Genomic DNA, 20,884 nt, shown 5'->3' with positions numbered 1-20,884 from the left:
CTGCATATAAAAACCAGGGCCAGTGTTAGAGGGTAGTAAGTAGGGCAGTTGCCTGGGGCCCCATGCCACCAGGGCCTCCACAAAGCTACGTTGCTCATGCTTTGACTTCAGCCCCAGACGGCAGAGCTCAGGGCCATGGGCTTCAGCCCCATGCCGTGGTGCTTTGGCTTTCTGCCCTAGCCCCAGCGAGTCTAATGCTGGCCCTGCTTGGACCCTCTGAAACCTACTTGTGACTCCACCAGGGGGCCCCCGACCCCTGATTGAGAACCATTGTCCTAACAGATAAAGCACAAGATGGATTACTGGTGTCTCCTACAGACTCCCAAATCACACTAGGGAACAAGATGACTGCCTCCTTACACACCCATCTATAATGTTTATGGGGAAAAACTGTGTGATCATGGGGGACTTCCATTTGAGCGACATATGCTGGAGGTCTTATGCTGCTAGTACTAAAACATCCTTTGAATTTCTAAACATTATAGATGACCATTTCCTAATAAAGTGTTGCAGCTAACACATGGGGAACTCTTTTTTAGACCTTGTCTTAATAGATAAAGCGGAACTGAACACACAATTAAAAGTTAATGGTAGCTTATGTATTACTCCTGGGGGAATTCTGTGCCGAAATCATACCTTCCGCAGATTTCTTGGCTCCTGTGCAAAAAAAATGAGGAAGCAAAGAAATCTCTGGGAAACACATGACACTCCTCTTCCCTGGCAGCCTGGGCACATCTGCTGGGAGCAGCTGGCACCAAAGAGCAGATCACCGTGGGGGAAGGAGGGAAGCTGCGTGCATGTGTCTGTGGAGAAACATTAACGGAGTAGGGCTGGGCGCAGTGCCTGGGTGTGAATGAGTGAGAGAGACACACTCTGTCCCTCTTGCTCACTGTTGCTGCATCCTGGGCTTGGAGGAGTAGGGCTGTGTGAAGCAGGCTCTGTCCCTGAGGCAGAGCAGAAATGTAACAACTAAGCAGGGAGGTTGCTAATGTTTCCATTGTTAGTTAATTGTTCCCATTCTTAGTCAATTAAAAGGAGTACTTGTGGCACCTTAGAGACTAACCAATTTATTTGAGCATGAGCTTTCGTGAGCTACAGCTCACTTCATCGGATGCATGCCGTGGAAACTGCAGCAGACTTTATATACACAGAGAATATGAAAAAATACCTCCTCCCACCCCACTGTCCTGCTGGTAATAGCTTATCTAAAGTGATTATCAGGTGGGCCATTTCCAGCACAAATCCAGGTTCTCTCACCCTCCACCCCCCCCACACAAATTCACTGTCCTGCTGGTGATAGCCCATCCAAAGTGACAACTCTTTACACAATGTGCATGATAATAAAGTTGGGCCATTTCCTGCACAAATCCAGGTTCTCTCACCCCCCTCCCAAAAACCACACACACAAACTCACTCTCCTGCTGGTAATAGCTCATCCAAAGTGACCATTCTCCCTACAATGTGCATAATTAAGGTGGGCCATTTCCAGCACAAATCCAGGTTTTCTCACATCCCCCCCACCCCCATACACACACAAACTCACTCTCCTGCTGGTAATAGCTCATCCAAACTGACCACTCTCCAAGTTTAAATCCAAGTTAAACCAGAACATCGGGGGGGGGGGGTAGGAAAAAACAAGAGGAAATAGGCTACCTTGCATAATGACTTAGCCACTCCCAGTCTCTATTTAAGCCTAAATTAATAGTATCCAATTTGCAAATGAATTCCAATTCAGCAGTTTCTCGCTGGAGTCTGGATTTGAAGTTTTTTTGTTTTAAGATAGCGACCTTCATGTCTGTGATTGCGTGACCAGAGAGATTGAAGTGTTCTCCGACTGGTTTATGAATGTTATAATTCTTGACATCTGATTTGTGTCCATTTATTCTTTTACGTAGAGACTGTCCAGTTTGACCAATGTACATGGCAGAGGGGCATTGCTGGCACATGATGGCATATATCACATTGGTGGATGTGCAGGTGAACGAGCCTCTGATAGCGTGGCTGATGTTATTAGGCCCTGTGATGGTGTCCCCTGAATAGATATGTGGGCACAATTGGCAACGGGCTTTGTTGCAAGGATAAGTTCCTGGGTTAGTGGTTCTGTTGTGTGGTATGTGGTTGTTGGTGAGTATTTGCTTCAGGTTGCGGGGCTGTCTGTAGGCAAGGACTGGCCTGTCTCCCAAGATTTGTGAGAGTGTTGGGTCATCCTTTAGGATAGGTTGTAGATCCTTAATAATGCGTTGGAGGGGTTTTAGTTGGGGGCTGAAGGTGACGGCTAGTGGCGTTCTGTTATTTTCTTTGTTAGGCCTGTCCTGTAGTAGTCTCTACGTAAAAGAATAAATGGACACAAATCAGATGTCAAGAATTATAACATTCATAATTATTATAAATGACAGTAACTGAATCCTCAGCTAGGAAGGTCTATGTGCTTTCTCGCTTTTTTTTTCTGTGCCAGAGAGGCACAATGGGGTCAGATTACAGCTCAGGATCTATTTTGCTTATCCATTTAAAAAAATGCAGGACAATGATTAGCAAAACTGTGACTTTCACATGTGAAAGTCTGAACAATTTAAAGGGACATTCTACTTTACAGAACACTAAACACCAAAATAAAAGTAATGTAATTTAAATGAAAATCCAGGATCATAACTGGAATGCAGGGTATTGGTTACCAAGTATTTGTAATTTAACTTTCATGTGTTTAGAAAATGCTGAACAGTTGTTGTGATTTTTTTTTCTGTATGGTAGTTTAAATAAATTACCAAAATAAGTGAAACTGGTGTGATTATATTGCATTATTTTGATAAATAAAATGTGCAGAATTTTGGATTTGTTTTGGGAGGTGCAAAATTCCCCCAGCAGTAATGTATGAGTGAACATAACTTGATCACATGTATAATGTGCCAGCAGATTAAAGTTGAGACCAGTATTATATATATATACTTGGTGCTTTAATAGGATCAGTTTCACAAAGCTGAAAACAATTATGAGCCAAATCAGTTAGAATCATAGAATATCAGGGTTGGAAGGGACCTCAGGAGGTCATCTAGTCCAACCCCCTGCTCAAAAGCAGGACCCATCCCCAATTAAATCATCCCAGCCAGGGCTTTGTCAAGCCTGACCTTAAAAACTTCTAAGGAAGGAGATTCCACCACCTCCCTAGGCAACGCATTCCAGTGTTTCACCACCCTCCTAGTGAAAAAGTTTTTCCTAATATCCAACCTAAACCTCCCCCACTGCAACTTGAGACCATTACTCCTTGTCCTGTCCTCTTCCACCACTGAGAATAGTCTAGAACCATCCTCTCTGGAACCACCTCTCAGGTAGTTGAAAGCAGCTATCAAATCCCCCCTCATTCTTCTCTTCCGCAGACTAAACAATCCCAGTTCCCTCAGCCTCTCCTCATAAGTCATGTGTTCCAGATCCCTAATCATTTTTGTTGCCCTTCGCTGGACTCTTTCCAATTTATCCACATCCTTCTTGTAGTGTGGGGCCCAAAACTGGACACAGTACTCCAGATGAGGCCTCACCAATGTCGAATAGAGGGGGACGATCACGTCCCTTGATCTGCTCGCTAGGCCCCTACTTATACATCCCAAAATGCCATTGGCCTTCTTGGCAACAAGGGCACACTGCTGACTCATATCCAGCTTCTCGTCCACTGTCACCCCTAGGTCCTTTTCCACAGAACTGCTGTCTAGCCATTCGGTCCCTAGTCTGTAGCTGTGCATTGGGTTCTTCTGTCCTAAGTGCAGGACCCTGCATTTATCCTTATTGAACCTCATCAGATTTCTTTTGGCCCAATCCTCCAATTTGTCTAGGTCCCTCTGTATCCTATCCCTGCCCTCCAGCGTGTCTACCACTCCTCCCAGTTTAGTATCATCCGCTAATTTGCTGAGAGTGCAATCCACACCATCCTCCAGATCATTTATGAAGATATTGAACAAAACCGGCCCCAGGACCGACCCCTGGGGCACTCCACTTGACACCGGCTGCCAACTAGACATGGAGCCATTGATCACTACCCGTTGAGCCCGACAATCTAGCCAACTTTCTACCCACCTTATAGTGCATTCATCCAGCCCATACTTCTTTAACTTGCTGACAAGAATACTGTGGGAGACCGTGTCAAAAGCTTTGCTAAAGTCAAGATACAATACATCCACTGCTTTCCCTTCATCCACAGAACCAGTAATCTCATCATAGAAGGCGATTAGATTAGTCAGGTATGACCTTCCCTTGGTGAATCCATGCTGACTGTTCCTGATCACTTTCCTCTCATGTAAGTGCTTCAGGATCTCATGTAAGTGCTTCAGAATCAGGATTGATTCTTTGAGGACCTGCTCCATGAGTTGGGACAATGATGATTGAGAATCATTTCAGAACACCTTACTAGATGCCCAAAAAGCCACAATTGAGGAAGAAGGCTGTGCTGATTAAAAAACAAACCCAATTTAAAGGGAAAGTTAAGGCAGCTATAAATAAATTTACCGAGTGTCATGGTGGATTCTCTATGACTGACAATGTTTAAATCAAGACTGGATGTTTTTCTAAAAGACCTGCACTAGGAATTAATTTGGGGAAGTTCTCGTGGACTGTACTATAAAAGAGGTCAGACTAGATGATCACAGTGGTTCCTTCTGGCCTTAGATTCTATGAAAGTGCTACAGATTGGAGCTGAATATGGAGACTTTCAGTCTTAGAATAACCTGCTGATTTAGGGAGGCAAACTCCAATCCTTTTAATCTCACAGAGCGTGAACTCCCTGCCCGCCACCACATACACACACACAATTTCTCCAGTGGAACAATTAGAAGGAAACTAGCCCAGGAGGAAGAGTATGACATCTTGAAGGAGTTCAGTTCCTTGAGAACACTGTGGAAGTATATGGAATTAATTCAGTGTCAGGGAGTCAGAGACTCAGGGAAGTTGTCAATACATGAAAATATTTTTCTGGCAGGGAAAACATTTACCTAGGAAACCTTTAGTAAGGAGCCTGTATTGTAATTTTTCTAGGAAATTAATAATGGGGAGGAAGAAATTCCAAAATAACAAGTATACTGGAGGGATTTTGTTATATACCCACCAGCCATCCGTTTACCAATGTATCTTCCAAGGCAGTTTGTTGATGTGCGTTGTATCCGAAAGGCAGCAATTCTCTGTATTGTATGTTAGTACCAGAGCCTGTCAAATCAGTTTTTCATTCATTTATCTTTCACCTATCACAGGTAGACAAGGAATAGGTGGTCCCAAAGGATCTCGAGGTTCTCCAGGGGGACAAGGTCCTTCAGGTCCTCAAGTAAGATTTAAGTTAAATGGGTTTTTCAGTTGCAATATTGAATTTTCGTGAGCTGAGAATCATGGTGTCTAGTTATATTGCCATATGCAGGATATACTGTTACTATTTTAGCTTGATGGTTCCAGGAAGGTGGTACTTTCAGAGCCTAGATTTAGGGCTAATTTAAGTTGTAATTAAAAAATGGGGAGGGGTGTGGAAAAAATGTGCTTTAGCTTTTTTCCTTGTAAAGATATCCTCAAACATATGAACCAGTGTAAACTGATCACTAGGGTGGGAAGTGTAACATACATTTTTCCTAAATATTTCAAGGGAATACACATCACCATGAATACTACAATGCCTGGGCTGGCCATTGAGCTTCATGAAATACATGCTCACTGGTCCTTTGATTTTTTGAAGTTCTCCAAATCAGTGCATGGTTATGGGGGCAGTGCTCCTCACATTGTCACTCATGGTGCTCTGTCTGTTATGTGCTCCTCTCCCAGATGACCACCCATAGGCCATATCCTGAAACCCATTACCAGAGGCTACAATCTCGGTAATGTGAGAGGCAGCATGACCTATTGAATTTTAAAGGGAACTAAGAGCAAGAGCCTTCTGTGTTCAAATTTAGGCTTGACCCTGACTTTCTCTATCATCTTAGTCAAATCTCTCTATCTTAATGTCCTCAGCAGTGAAATAAAGATGGTAATGACGATACCTATCTCACAGTCAAAGGTGGTTGTGGAGACTAATTAGTTAATGTTTTTAAAGCGTGTGTTTAAATTCACTACATACACCCCAAACTGCATATTTATTCAGATAATTGTCCTTTATAAACCTGTTCTTAATGCTGGTGACTATTCCTAGACTCCAGTGCAAGCCATGGGGTTCCATTTCCCCTACAAAGCACTGGAAATGTTTGACTGGCTCACCCCAAAATGCTAAGGGCAGCTCTGATTCTTAGGAACTCTGGGATGCATTGTTCCCTCAAGCAGGCACAGTGGCTCCTTGAGCCCCAGAGAGTGCATGAGAAGCTAGCTTTATGCTTCCTGTCAGGGTTCCCTCCCCACTCTGAACTCTGGGGTACAGATGCAGGGACCCGCATGAAAGATCCCCCTAAGCTTATTTTTACCAGCTTAGGTTAACAACTTCCCCAAGGCACAAATCTTTCCCTTGTCCTTGGACAATATTGCTGCCACCACCAAGTGATTTAGACAAAGATTCAGGAAAAGGACCACTTGGAGTTCCTATTTCCCCAAAATATCCCCCCAAACCCCTTCACCCTCTTTCCTGGGGAGGCTTGAGAATAATATACCAACCAATTGCTTTTAATAAAAGTACAGACCAGACCCTTTATGTTTAGGACACTAAAATCAATCAGGTTCTTAAAAGAGGAACTTTATTATAAAGAAAAAAGTAAAAGAAGCACCTCTAAAATCAGGGTAGAAGGTAATTTTACAGGGTAATAAAAAGATTTAAAACACAGAGGATTCCCCTCTAGGCTCAACTTCAAAGTTACAAAAACAGGAATAAACCTCCCTCTTAGCATAGGGAAAATTCACAAGCTAAAACAAAAGATAATCTAACACACTTCCTTGCTATTACTTACAATTTCTGTAATTTTAGATGTATTATTTCAGTAGGAGCTGGGTTACCTGCTTGGTCTCTCTCTTTGTCCCAAGAGGGAACCAACCAAGCAAACAAAACTTTCCCCCTCCTCCCCAATCTCGATTTGAAAGTATCTCCTTTTCCCATTGGTACTTCTGGTCAGGTGCCAACTAGGTTAATTGAACTGATTTAATATGTTACTGCATACATAAAGGTTGTTACCCTTCCCTTTATATTTATGACACTGCCCTTTTGGAGGATGTAAAGCCATAGCTCCATTGGCTGGGGCAGGAGACAAAGATTCCCTCAAAGCATCTTTAGGGGATATGCCTTGTGTCTGCTTCAACTTGCACCAGCAGTAGTGGCTCCCTGTTAATTAATTAATTAATTCTTATTATTTTATTATTATACATATTACAGTAGTGCCCAGGAGTCGCAGTCATAAACCAGGATTCCCTGTGCTGGACTCAGTATAACTAGGGCCCTACCAAATTCACAGCCATGAAAAAGGCATCATGGACCGTGAAATCTGGCCTCCCCCGATGACATCTGGTCTTTTGTGTGCTTTTACCCTATATTATGCAGATTTCACCATTTCTCAAATTGGAGGCCCTGACCTGAAAGGGAGTTGCAGGGGGGGGTCACAAGGTTATTTTAGGGGAGGTGTGATATTGTCACCCCTGCTGCTCTGCTGCCTTCAGAGCTGGGTGGCCAGAGAGCAGTGGCTGTTGGCCAGGTGCCCAACTCTGAAGGCAGCGCCCCACCAGCAGCAGTACAAAAGTAAGGCTGGCAATACCGTACCATGCCACCCTTACTTCTGTGCTGCTGCTGCTGCTGCTGGCAGCGGCTCTGCCTTCATAGCTGGGCTCCCAGCCAGCAGCCACTGCTCTCCAGCCGCCCAGCTCTGAAGGCAACACAGAAGTAAGCGTAGCAGTACTGCAACCCCCACTACAATAACCTTGCAACCCCCCACAACTCCTTTTTGGGTCAGGACCCCTGCAATTACACCACCATGAAATTTCTAATTTAAATAGCTGAAATCATGAAATTGACTATTTTTAAAATCCTATGACCATGAGATTGACCAAAATGGACCATGAATTTGGTAGGGCCCCTAAGTATAACACAGAATAAAATGATCATCTCTATCCCAAAGAGCTTACAATCATCAATTCACCAGCCCAGGATCACCAGAGTATAGTGTGCTCCAGTCCCCAAATGTCCCCTACACTGGGGGACCCGTAGTGGGTAACATAGAGCCATCTGTGTCAGCATTAGCATGCAACAGGAAATTCCCATCTTAGTAGTTTAAGCCATCTTTCTGTCATCCCTTTCCTCCACCAAAGCAGTGCAAAGGGGAAGGAGCAGGGCCAAGGATCTGACCCCCTAACTTAATTTGTCAGCTTCAGGGACAACAAGCAAATGAAAATAATTAATTCTTATTTGACTAGTGTAATTAGTGAAGACAAAATTAAATTAAAATCCTGGGACCCTCTAAAGAATTGCCTAAGAAAGAAAGAAACTTAATCACTTAGTGTTGATATAAAAAAAATGACTTGACATAAATCTAACATGGAAATTCTTAACTGCTGTGTCCTAGGGACTTCCAGGTTTTCCAGGAGATCAAGGACTTAAAGGACCAAAAGGTGAACCAGGATATGTGTATCCAGAAGGGCAAAAAGGAAACAGAGGAGATCCAGGGATCACAGGAAATCCAGGGAAGAAAGGTTCAGATGGATTGCACAAAAAACATGGTTCAAAAGGCTCAAAAGGTTCTAAAGGCGAACGGGTTGGTATACATTATTTTTAATTATTATAGAATTAATAGAAAGCTAAGTAAACAATTGTACATTGCACGGCCCTATTCGTTAGAATTAAAACACTGTAACATCTGTAAAGATAGCTAAGTAAACTTAAACATGCTCTAACCCAGTAGTTCTCAACCAGGGGTCCGGGACCCCTAGGGGGCAGCGAGCAGGTTTCAGGGGGTCTACCAAGCAGGGCCAACATTAGACTCACTTGGGCCCGAGGCAAAAAGCCAAAGCCCCACCACATGGGGCTGAAGCCTGGGGCCCTGAGCTCCACTACCCAGGGCTTAAGTCAAAGCCTGAGCAGTGTAGCTTTGCAGGCCCCCTGGCAATTGCCCTGCTTACTATCCCCCAATGCCAGTCCTGGCTTTCATATGCAGAAAATCAGCTATTGTGGCACATGTGGGCCATGGAGATTTTATAGCATGTTGGGTGGGCCTCAGAAAGAAAATGTTGAGAACCCCTGCTCTAATGCAACCAAGGATATAGCCTTGATGCAGGAGTTACTGGGTAATATTCTATGGTGTGTGTTTTGCAGGAGAATCAAACGGTCCCTTCTGGTCTTTAAATGTATACATCATAAAAAATATCCAGGCATTGACGCTGATTGCTCTGTAGCTACAAGGGTTAGGGGAATCAAACTTTTTCAGCACTTTTTGTTCTGTAAAAAATGTTGATATTTCAACTTTTCATCCCAATTTGGACAACAATATTAAAATACCAGAATTTCCCATAGGACAGAAATTTATATTTTTGTCTAATGTTTTATATAATGTTTGTCTAGTGTTTTTTGTGTGGCTTAAAATGGTGGCAAAGTGGTAAAGTTTTGATTACACTTACTCATTTGCAATTTGCATGGAATTGTGTGCGCAGCTTCCATTATACATGGGCAAATTTGGTCAAATCAAAGTACTGATCAAATCATTTTTATGGTCTCTGTTACATCTCCATAAATTGGAGCATTAAAGGTCCTCTTCATTAGTTTTAGCTGCTGGAATGTCTCTAAGAATTTGGATTGGAAGAAGTAGGTTCCCTGGGAGGATCAGAAGGCAGTATCCCAGAATGGGCAGATATCTTCTGTATTATTGCAGCGTTTTCTTTTAGGATCTCACAAAGGCACAGGATTAGATAAGGATACAATAATCAAACAATTTTGTATCTCACACTATGTAAGTCAGGAGTACTTTGCTTAAGATGATGGAGTTATTCTTTTGTTAAAATAGTGTGAGACCATAATCAGTCCAATGTATCAAAACTTGTTGCTGCTGGAACTAACATGGAAAAATAAGCAATGCACACTATGCAAATGTGTCTCATTATTAATAGGGACTGGATGGTTTGAAAGGGGACAGAGGGTTATCAGGACTTCCTGGAAACCCAGGTCTTCCTGGAGAAATGGGGCTCACTGGACCACCAGGATATGGACCACAAGGAATGACAGGTCCCAAAGGCACTAAGGGAATATCTGGTTTGCCTGGATTACCTGGAGCAATTGGTTTGTAACTTTATATCTTATCACTAGCTTCCCTTTTTAAAGTGTTTGACTTTCATTTAAACACACTGATGAACTGACCTGTATGGTTGCAAATGATGTGATTTGGAAGAATGCAAAGTAGTTTACAATAGAAAGATAGTCAAGGTTTCTGAGAGAAGCTAATAGACACTAGACTCACAGGACCCTAGCAGTAAAACGATTTAGTAGTCATTGGTGCTAGTTGATGTCCAGAAGACACTTTGACTGTATCAGGCATAGGTTTCCCCTCCCAAAAATGAAAATATTTAATTGTATCAATTTGATTGTTGATCCTGGGGATAAGATACATTTGGGAATCCTTGTAGTGTACAGACTGTCACATCATGAGTCCTACCCAGTCTAAATGAGTCTCTTTTGGTCTTTCATTGGCTTTTTCATTTATTGTCCTGGTGGACTTCAACATCCATGCTGATGATAACTCTTATTTGTTGGCTTGAAATCTTGAAGACAAACCTGGGATTATTCCTGGAGGTTTCAGAATCAATGCAGCCAGAGAGACACTTTAGATCTTTTTGGAATAGATCTGAGGGTTAAGTATCTGTAAGATATCGTATTGCCTGCACGCTTCCTTTGCTGTGTCCTCCTGGTGCACAATTCCATACTTTCTAATATTTAAAGAAGTGTCTAGGCGATTTTTTGGCAGCAGTAAAATACTCTCTCTTTAATTGTTATGTAGCTCATTTCTATGGGTTTGTTGGAGCTTCGAAACTGTGCAATACAGTATTTTTAACTGAACACAATTTTCTATGAATATTGTTTTAAAAAGCACAAGAGCACACACTATATCTCCACAAACCTCCTTAACCTTTTGTTATATATACTTTCTGAAGGTCCTGAAGGAGAACTTAGTGCAGTAAATCCAATACCTGGACCACCAGGACCTCGGGGGCCACAGGGTTTACCAGGACCCCCAGGAGCAATGGGTGAGAGCATCTTCTAGGTTAAATGCAATAAAACTAATCTGCATGAAATTTTAACCCACACTCTGGTTTCTTTATGCTGAGTAAAAGGGCCAAAGGAGTGTACACGGACCCTAAAAGTTCTGGGTCCATCTGAGTGAATTCCCTCCGCACTGTAGAGACAGCCATAAGATTGCCTTCCGAGGATCCCTTTGCAAGCCCTGGTGTAGGGGGCATAGATGGGGGCAGGAAGAACATTCTGGGGGGCGTCTGGAACACTTAGTGCTGTGGAGATTCTGGGCAGTGTTGCCATTCATAAGGCAGCCTGGGGAGACTGCTATAATTTAGAATGGTTCCCAACACTGTCTGAATTACACTGAGGCTGCTCCAGCCCTCGGAGAAGGCAGTAATTGAGAGGGCTCAAAGGTGGCTTAAAGGCACTTTTGGCCATCCCACCTCCACCACCATACCCTGGACTGGGAGTTCTGTGCTACCCCGTAAAGAAGCATAGCATAGAACCTCACCCACTGTTTCTGAGCTTGCTGGAAAGAACAGATTTGTAACAAAGCTTCTGACTTCTTTTTGTTTTAAGTGTTATGTAACATAGTTCTATACTGTTGCTGCGGGTTTTAGTCCACTGTTACATTTTTATATAAAATGTTATGTTTTATAGGTTACACAAAATGATTTCAAAGACTGTGGGGACAGATTCTTGTCCATCTTAAAGTCCCTTTGCATTGCTCCCCTGGCACAAAGGGACCTTAAAGCAGCCCCTAAACAGCATAGGGGACTCCTCGGCTGAGATAGAGCTATACAGCCTGCTTGTCTTATCCCCTTTCCCCCCACACACACACACAATGCATGTTCGTGTGTGGTCAATATGAACATGCAAGTCAAAGATTTGTATATGCACATAGCTACACACATGCATCCCAGACCTGTGCACATACAGAAGGCATTGCATATGCCTTACTTGTAGACTTATGCCCCTGTGATTGACGTTTAGCATTTTATCTGGAAAAAAATCACCTGGAAGAAAGTGTTAGAATGAGGAATCATAGAATATCATAGAATATCAGAGTTAGAAGGGACTTCAGGAGGTCATCTAGTCCAACCCCCTGCTCAAAGCAGGACCAGTCCCCAACTTAAATCATCCCAGCCAGGGCTTTGTCAAGTCTGACCTTGACAAAGTAGGAGTAGAAATGGTGTCTGAGTTCTAATGAACCAACTGATTACGACATCATTATGGGGAATGGTAAGGTGGCAAACACCAAATTGCTAAATGCAGAAGATCTATGGCAAAATATCTGAGAGTTTGTTTTCTTCTGGTAGGTAATGTTGGATCTAGAGGAAAACGTGGTGATTTGGGATTACCTGGGTCTGACGGTGCTCCAGGATTTTCAGGGACTGTATTTCCTGGAGATCCTGGTCCAAAAGGTAGAATTCTCCTTTATGGTTTTTTATAATTCTTTATTAGTTGTTTTTGAGAATAAAATCATTTGAGAGACTGACAGAAAAACTGTTTTAACCCATACACAGTTCAGGCAAATAACTCTTGAAAGGGTCTGTATTACAGCATCCATACAGTGGTCTACATTAAAGCATGTACATTGCAAATAAAAAATATTATTTTTATCTATTTTCCAAAAGTCAGGCATCAGAACTGAGAAAATGGAGTATGTTTGGAAAGAAGTGCACGAGGATTTAGCTGGACAATTTGCATTACTATAACATCTTGAAAATGCATATAGAGACACACCGAACATATAATGTACTTCAAGGAAAACTTCCTATAAGGAGAGGGAGAAGACTCTCTGAGGTCCACTAAAACACTTGCCACACAGATCTAATTTCTCTGTGCAGCGCTTAGATACTACAGTGATGGCTAATACTATTGTATCGCTGAGGTGCTTATACATTACAGTGATAGGGCCTTTGTAAGTACCAATGCTTTAGTTATAAGGTATATAGTTATGTTCATGCCATACCAGCTCTCTTGGTAAAGGGAATAGAAGGTGTTTTGAGTACCATGAATTTAGTCCTCCTGCAAATGTAAGCCCCACTTCTAAAATGTCTCCAGATACCATTCCAGAAATATTAGACGACTGGTCCTTTGCGTTCCCCCCTCAGAGTTAAAGAAAACCGATCCAGAACATTGATACTGAAATCATAACTGTGCCACTTTCTGTAGTGAGTGACCAAGAAATTGACCATAGAAATGCCCCATTTAAAATTAGATGAGAGCAAACAGAAATTGGGCAAAATGACTCTAGTCCTTTTCTACCTCGCATCATATCAACTTGTAAAGGCAACTAAAAGAGAGTTAATTAAACGAGCCCTAAAACTAGGCAGTACAACAGTCAATGTTTGAATGAATACCAAGGTGAACAGGTTATAGTGGGTGCTAATTCAACTCTGGAATCAGAAGGCTGACAGCAATTCACATAACTTATACTAGTAGTTACAAAAGTCAGAGCCTCATGAACAAGAAAGTAAAAATCTCTGTGTGCTCATTCAGCAAAATAGATGGATAAGCAGGGTGTTTTTACCTGCTATTTGGTTTGCTTTGCAGGAAATAAAGGTCTTCGAGGATCTAAAGGATTACCAGGTTTGCCAGGAAAGGCAGGAGAACCAGGCTTGCCGGGACAGTCTGGATACCCAGGAGAAAAGGTTTGATTAGAAACACAACCCAAGCTTAATCAGGGCTGCTTGTCAGCAAGCATGTTTCCAAACAAATTAAGCAAATGAGAGGTCTAAGGAGCACAGGATTTAGTTTCTAATTGTGCAAACTATCCACATAGGGGCGGGGGCTCAAACCATAAAAATGAAATCCACATTTCAAAAGCCCCAAATTTCAGGTTATACTGGAGGTTGTTTTTAGGGGACAAATAGGATTTTCCATCACCTGCACCGAGTAATCAGGGCCACAGTTCCTGAAAGCATCACTGTTTAGGAACAGCAATTAAAAACATGCTTACATCCCACTCAGCTAAATAGGACTTAAGCACATGCTTAATGTCAATCATATGCTTAAGTGCTCTCCTAAATCAGGACCTTAAAAAAAAAAAAAAAGTCAGAGGCCATAGCTGTAATCAAAAATGCAGATAAATGAGAGCTCAGCTACTGACATCATTTGTGAGTTTAGGGCTTTGCTGTTTGCTGTGTCATCAAGCCCCCAAAGTGTTGTTTTTACTAAAATAAAACACATTTCTTTGCTTCAGAATTGCGTTCTGTCTTTTCTGCTTGGCCCTATTTTGCTGACGACTCTGATTATCTGTTTGCTTGCTTAAAAAGTCACCTAAACTGAATGTAAAAGATTAAAAGGTAACACACACAGCCCATAAAATGTCCAGGTATGGAACTAGTCAGCAAGGTTCCATCTGCCACAGTAATAAAGGGCTCACTTCGGTTTATGGCAGCCTTCAGAAAGGCCTTTGTGATCCAAATACACAATCAGTAATTGCATATAAACTGTGTTCCTCTGGATGTGATTTAACTCTCTGGGGCAGGGACTGCCCTTTTCTTTTGTGTTTGTACAGCATCTAGCACAGTGGGGTCCTGGGCCATGACTAGGGCTTGTAGGCTCTGTAGTGAGAGTAATAATAATAATTAATTAATTGTTGATTTTACCAGCTTCTTTGAAAGCCAGTCCAAAGCAATTCAGGCAGATTGTCAAAAAGAGCAGGTCAGACTTTCCTGTCCGGAATTTTTCTTACATAGAATTTTCTTTTTGAAGAAAACAGACTCACCTAACATATGTCAGGGTATTTCTGAGGCATGGTGTCTGAGTGCTGACCCATGTACTGAACCTTGTTTTCATTCTCTGTTAGTGGCAGGACTAATACTAAATAAGATTGCTTGGTTTGCTGGCCCATTATTTAAATATATATTTAGTCTACACTATGAATGCTGGGTAATGTGAAGCAAGTGTAGAACTCAAATGGATTTCAAGCAGCTGACAGATACTTGAGTTGTCTGAAGTACAGGTGCAGCAGGATATCTGAGAGCTGCAGAGGCAGACAGCAAGGAAAGGACTACCTTGTATTCAACAATGATTCTTCCAGCTGTGTGGGGAAACCCTGTCCAGTGCTCATGTAGAAGAATAATACTAAAACATACAGGCTTTCAAGAGCAAGAGATGTAAAGGGGTGTTTGGTGGGGAGGGGAGAAATGTATTTTCAGTGCTTTGACATAAATGTGAAAGATCCCCTGGGAGTGGAGATAATAATTTGACAGAAAACATGAACTACTGACAGGACAGAGAGAGTCATATTTTCAGATTTACAAAATGTAATATACATTCTGCATTTATGTTTTTCCTCTGTTTTAGGGAGACCCCGGATTAATTATTCCTGGCCAACAGGGTGGATTAGGTTCCCCAGGAGAAGATGGCTTTCCAGGGGTAAAAGGTGACAGAGGATTTCCAGGTCTACCAGGATTCCCAGGACGTAACAGTGCTGATGGGCCAAGAGGTGCTGTCATTACAAAAAACAGCCAAGGAACTCTTTACCTTACAACCATTTTGTTGAGCGAGGCTCTAAGAGAATGGGGGAAAGGACAAGCTTATTGTCCACCTACAAAAATTCAAGTCATAATTAATTTAATATTTTCTCTTTCTTAGGAGAACCTGGCTGTCCCGGAGCTCCCGGAGAAAAGGGACTTCCAGGGAAGCTTGGTGATTGTCTTATTGGCCCACAAGGTCTCCCAGGTGCATGTGGATTAACAGGCCAACAAGGTAGGAATACCTGCCAGATCTGCCTGATATATAGTTGATTGAGTGGGGTTTGGTTTTATTTTTACCCTACAGTTGCCTAAATGATGATGAAAAGGTCTTACGGATATTTGATGTAATACTATGCAGAAAATATTAGACCAGTTAAAGGCCGCAATCCTGCAATATCATCTCCATAGCCAGACCTTAACAACTACAAGTCGAAGCATGAAGGGGCATATGAATGCTTAGCATATCTGGCATGTAAATACCTTGCAATGCCAGCTACAACAGTGCCATGCAAACGCCTGTTCTCAGTTTCCAGTGACGTAAATTAAAAGTGGGTAGCATTATTTCCTGTAAATGTAAACAAACTTGTTTGTCATAGTGATTAGTTGAACAAGAAGTAGGACTGAGTGGACATGTAGGCTGTAAAGTTTTACATTATTTTGTTTTTGAGTGCAGTAATGTGGAAAAAAAATCTACATTTGTAAGTTGCACTTTCACGATAAAGATATTGTACTACAGTACTTGTGTGAGGTGAATTGAAAAATACTATTTCTTTTGTTTCTTTTTTTACAGTGCCAATATTTGTAATAAAAAGTAATAATATAAAGTGAGCACTCTACATTTTATATTCTGTGTTGTAACTGAAATAAATATATTTGAAAATGTAGAAAAACATCCACAAATATTTATAATAAATTTAACTTGGTATTCTACTATTGTTTAACAGTGCGATTAAAACTGCTATTAATCGCAATTATTTTTTTGATCTAGTGTAATCCTTCTGCCAGGTGGAGCCAGCAGCAACAAGGGCCGGGTTCAATATCTAGGGGTTCCTTTTCAACAATACAACACAAAACCGGCTGAACCCCCAGCCAGTGACCTGGGACAATTACACACCACCCCCGGGCGCCTCTAAGAGGCAATGCATCCCCTCTTCTAAGCACAGAGTCTGAATGTTGCAAAAACTTTTAATAAAAGGAGGGAATTAACTCAGCATTAATTTGGGAAAACACCACAACTAGGGTTCATAAACACAAATCATGAACAAAAGACCCACCCCCAAGTAAGTTGGGAAGTGTCCTTTTCCGCTCAGGGTCTTAATCCAGCAACCCAAAAGACCCTTTAATGTGCCTGTCCCTTCTCTGTACCCCACTCACAGTTGCTGTCCTTGGCCAGTGTGGCCCCAGAGTTCAGAAGTTCATCTGCAAAGTTCACCTCCCACTCTGTGTGGAAGGCAGTGCGGGGTAAGGAGGCACCTTACATGCTGCGCTGCTCAGCCACTCGCTCGTCGCCCCAACTGCCGATTGCCACGCCTCTATGGGGCTCTGCTCTGGCCTTCTCCACCAGCTGCCCTGCTGGCCGCTTGCCACGCCTCTCCGCCAGCTGCCCTGCTGGCCGCTTGCCACGCCTCTCTGCCAGCCGCCCTGCTAGCCAAATTTCACAGGCATGACTACAGGACCCAGTCTGGTGTGGTTTTCTTCACAGGAAATTACATATATTTACTGTATGACACATATTTGTTTTCTTAGGAGAAAGAGGTTCAGTTGGATCAAAAGGAGACCCCGGTATTCCAGGCTTGGATGTCTCAGGATTCCCTGGAGAGTTTGGGCTGCCTGGATTGCCAGGTCGCCAAGGAGACGCAGGCTCACCTGGTCTCAAGGGTGAGCCTGGCAGCCCAGGAATACCAGGTGCACCAGGTAAGGATTTTCCAGATACATGTTTATACCACCTTTTGTTGTAACTTGGCTATCATTTTCTTCCACCTAGAAACAGAAGAATGGTTCCTCCCAGTACAGTCAGAGCTACTGTACTGGGGGCGGGCGGGAGAAGGGATGGATAGCTCAGTGGTTTGAGCATTGGCCTGCTAAACTCAGGGTTGTGAGTTCAATCCTTGAGGGGGCCATTTAGGGATCTGGGGTGAAAATTGGGGATGGGTCCTGCTTTGAGCAGGGGCTTGGACTAGATGACCTCCTGACATCCCTTCCAACCCTGATATTCTATGATACTCTGACAGCTATGCTTCTGGATGGTGGTGTGATTTATACAGAAAACAAATGATAGTGTGTTCTGCCCAGACTGATCAGCAGTCCTTGATACAAAATGTCTGGAGGCTCCAATACAGTGCTTCTTGGCCGAAAGGAGGTTCCAGGACTCCTCCTGCTCACTATGTTCCTCCATCTTCCCAGGAAGTAATCCAAAACTTCTTGTGCAGTCTGTAAATTCAGTATGCTGCTAATTATTGAAATATTGATGCTGCCAAGCCTAACTTTCTGCTGGCACATCCCCTTGTACCAGAAACAGTTTCTGTTTTACAGAAATTCTCCCTATCTGTTTAGCTTTTCATCTAATGTATGTCCTTCTTTCTGACTTCTGCTGTGGTAGAGGCCCCCTTTGCCTTATAAAACTTATTTCTGTAAATGCCATCTTCTTTATTTTATCTTAATTGCAGTACAGTGAAGGGAAATCCATTATTTGTCTGTTTACCTTAACATGTTCAAATACTGACTCTGATGCATGGATTTATAAAGACATAATTGTCTCCCTCCAAGGGTTAGCCAGAGCTTCCCCTGTTTCTTGGAATGGGCATCCCCATAGTTGTAAAGGAATATGTTCTTAATAGTTTTAAAATTTGTGAGGAGAAAGGAAGAAGTCACTTAAGTGCACTTAAGTGTGCACTGTTCCTTATTTACAGCCAAAAACTAAATCCTTCATTTTTCAATGCCCAGTATATTATGCATATCTTTTGTAAAATACAACCCATACAATTAATTATAGAAATATAGTGTGTCTGTAGATAATCTCATTAAATATAGTCTGTTAAAAGCCAAGGGTCAGATGCTGCAATCCTTACTCACATGAGTAACATTTGGGGATATTATACATGTAGGGGCTACTCACATTACTAAGGATTGCAAGACTGGGTCCTAAAGAATGTTAAGTAAATGAGAAAATAATTAAAAATAAAAGAGAAAGTGATTACATAGTTAGGCATTTATATACCACATATCACTACAAGTAATTAGCCACAAAATTACATACATACATACATATTTACAAACATTTATTTTTCAAAACTAATGTTCTGGGAACACTTTACTAATCAAACACTTCAGAAACATGCTTTATATTTCTCCATTTCCCCAGGCCAAAGAGGAGAACAAGGTATAATGGGCAATTTAGGAATTCCTGGACATCCCGGTGTCTTTGGATACCCAGGCATTCCAGGAAACAGAGGTGAGTTACTATAATATTTACCTTATCTAATTATTTAAGAACATATGAATTGCCATAGTAGATCAGACATGTGGTCTGTTTAATCCAGGATCTTGTTACCCACACTGGCTTGAATCATATGCTTCAGAAGAAGATGCAAGAAACCCCAGACTAGGCAAATGTGGTATAATCTGCCCCCAGGAAGGTCTAATCCTTATCCCTAATAGTTAGAGATTACTTAAAACTTGAAATGTGATATTTTTATCCCTTCCAGAATGCTTTTTCTTAGCATTAACTATTATAACTCTGAATATCCTTGTTACACAGGTGCTGGCTTCCTCCTTGCACTACAGGTGCTCAACTCCCACTCTGTCCCAGGCCCCACCCCCGCTCTGCCCCCACTCCACCTCTTCCCGCCCAGTTCCACCCCCTCCCCCGAGCGTGCCCTCTCCCAGCTCCTCCCTCTGCCCCCAGCACCTCCTGTATGCTGTGGAACAGCTGGAAGGGGAGGAGTTGACTGGCAGGGTGCCGCTGGGTGGGAGGCACTCGAGGGGGAGGAGCTGGCTGCTGGTGGGTGCTAAGCACCCAAGAATTTTTTTTTCATGGGTGCTCCAGGGTTGGAGCACCCATGGAGTCGGCACCTATGCCTTCTTATGTAGATAAATGTCCAATCTTTGAATCTTGCTCAATTCTTGGCCTTAATGAGTTCCACAGTCCACTTATAAATTGGGTGAAAAAGTATTTCCTTCTATCAATTTTGAATTTGAAACCTTTCAATTTCATTGAATGTCCTCTTGTTTTTGTGTTACTAGATGAGGAGAACAGAAGTTCCTCACCTACCTTCTCTAGACCATCCACTTTTTAAAATACTGTTATCAAGTCCCTTTTATTCGTCTCCTTCCTAAAATAAACAATCCCAATCTTTTCAATCTCTCTTCATATGAGAGTTTTTTAATTTACACAATGTGTGGATTATTTCTGGTGTGGGCATGCTAATTTCACCTCAGCAGTCTCATTAAACAGTTCACCATGAATCCATTCTTTGCTTAAATGATGATATAAATAACATCATTTAGTTAGCGAAGCACTTGCACACAGGCAACTCCAATTAAAGCCAGTGGGAATTTCACATGTGCAGATGATGGAATGATCAGGCCTCTGGCGTCCTGCTATTTCCTTGTAATAGTGGGAATGGAAGAAACCAAGTTGCCTTTGTCCTCTCAGCTGAGGGTGAAAAAAGAAGTCTTGTTGAAGACTGCTGCTTTTAAGAAGCTGGTTCTTCTGCTGCTTTAGCATAGTCACATACAGTCGTCCTTGAAAATAGTAGTATATTTTTGTTCCTTTTCCATTTACTATCTGCTAGTCATGTTTCCTCCGCATATTTCATTTATATTGCTTTGCAGGTTCTCCTGGCCTTCCAGGATTGAAGGGAAGAAAGGGGTTTTTAGGAGCAAAAGGTGAACTAGGTGATAAAGGATTTCCTGGACCATCAGAGACCACAGGGAATACTGGGGATAAAGGAGAACCAGGATCAACAGGTACATCTTTTTTTCTATTTAATTTGAAAACAGTTAGAGACAAATAATCCAAATTACAATTCAAACAGCCTGGCCACCCACAGCTTGTGGGTCACCAGGACTGACTTAAATTTTCTGGGGCCCAGGGCCAAAGCCCAAGCCCCAGCGCCCAGGGCCAAAGTTGGAGCCAGAGGGCTTCAGACCTGTGTGGTTGGGTTCACGTTACAGGCTCCCTGCCTGAGGCTGAAGCCCTTGAACTTTGGCTTCCCCATCCAGGGCAGTGGGGCTCGGGCTTTGGCCACCC

At 42.4% G+C, this 20,884-nt stretch overlaps 1 protein-coding gene across 1 annotated transcript in view; it reads left to right on the top strand.

The window, feature by feature from the left end:
• Window positions 1-20,884, top strand: part of COL4A3 (collagen type IV alpha 3 chain) — a 113,254-nt gene that overhangs the window by 63,470 nt on the left and 28,900 nt on the right. Inside the window, exons 16-24 of the mRNA XM_078854333.1 lie at window positions 8,490-8,678; window positions 12,463-12,567; window positions 13,703-13,800; window positions 14,764-14,815; window positions 15,461-15,532; window positions 15,752-15,838; window positions 17,380-17,547; window positions 18,964-19,084; window positions 20,467-20,601. Coding sequence (XP_078710459.1) covers window positions 8,490-8,678; window positions 12,463-12,567; window positions 13,703-13,800; window positions 14,764-14,815; window positions 15,461-15,532; window positions 15,752-15,838; window positions 17,380-17,547; window positions 18,964-19,084; window positions 20,467-20,601 — 1,027 coding nt within the window. The remainder of the gene's footprint in view (window positions 1-8,489; window positions 8,679-12,462; window positions 12,568-13,702; window positions 13,801-14,763; window positions 14,816-15,460; window positions 15,533-15,751; window positions 15,839-17,379; window positions 17,548-18,963; window positions 19,085-20,466; window positions 20,602-20,884) is intronic.

This window comes from Lepidochelys kempii, chromosome 9, assembly GCF_965140285.1.
Source record: "Lepidochelys kempii isolate rLepKem1 chromosome 9, rLepKem1.hap1, whole genome shotgun sequence".
In the NCBI taxonomy this organism is placed as follows: domain Eukaryota; kingdom Metazoa; phylum Chordata; order Testudines; family Cheloniidae; genus Lepidochelys; species Lepidochelys kempii.
This window is presented reverse-complemented; position numbering and strand designations above follow the sequence as displayed.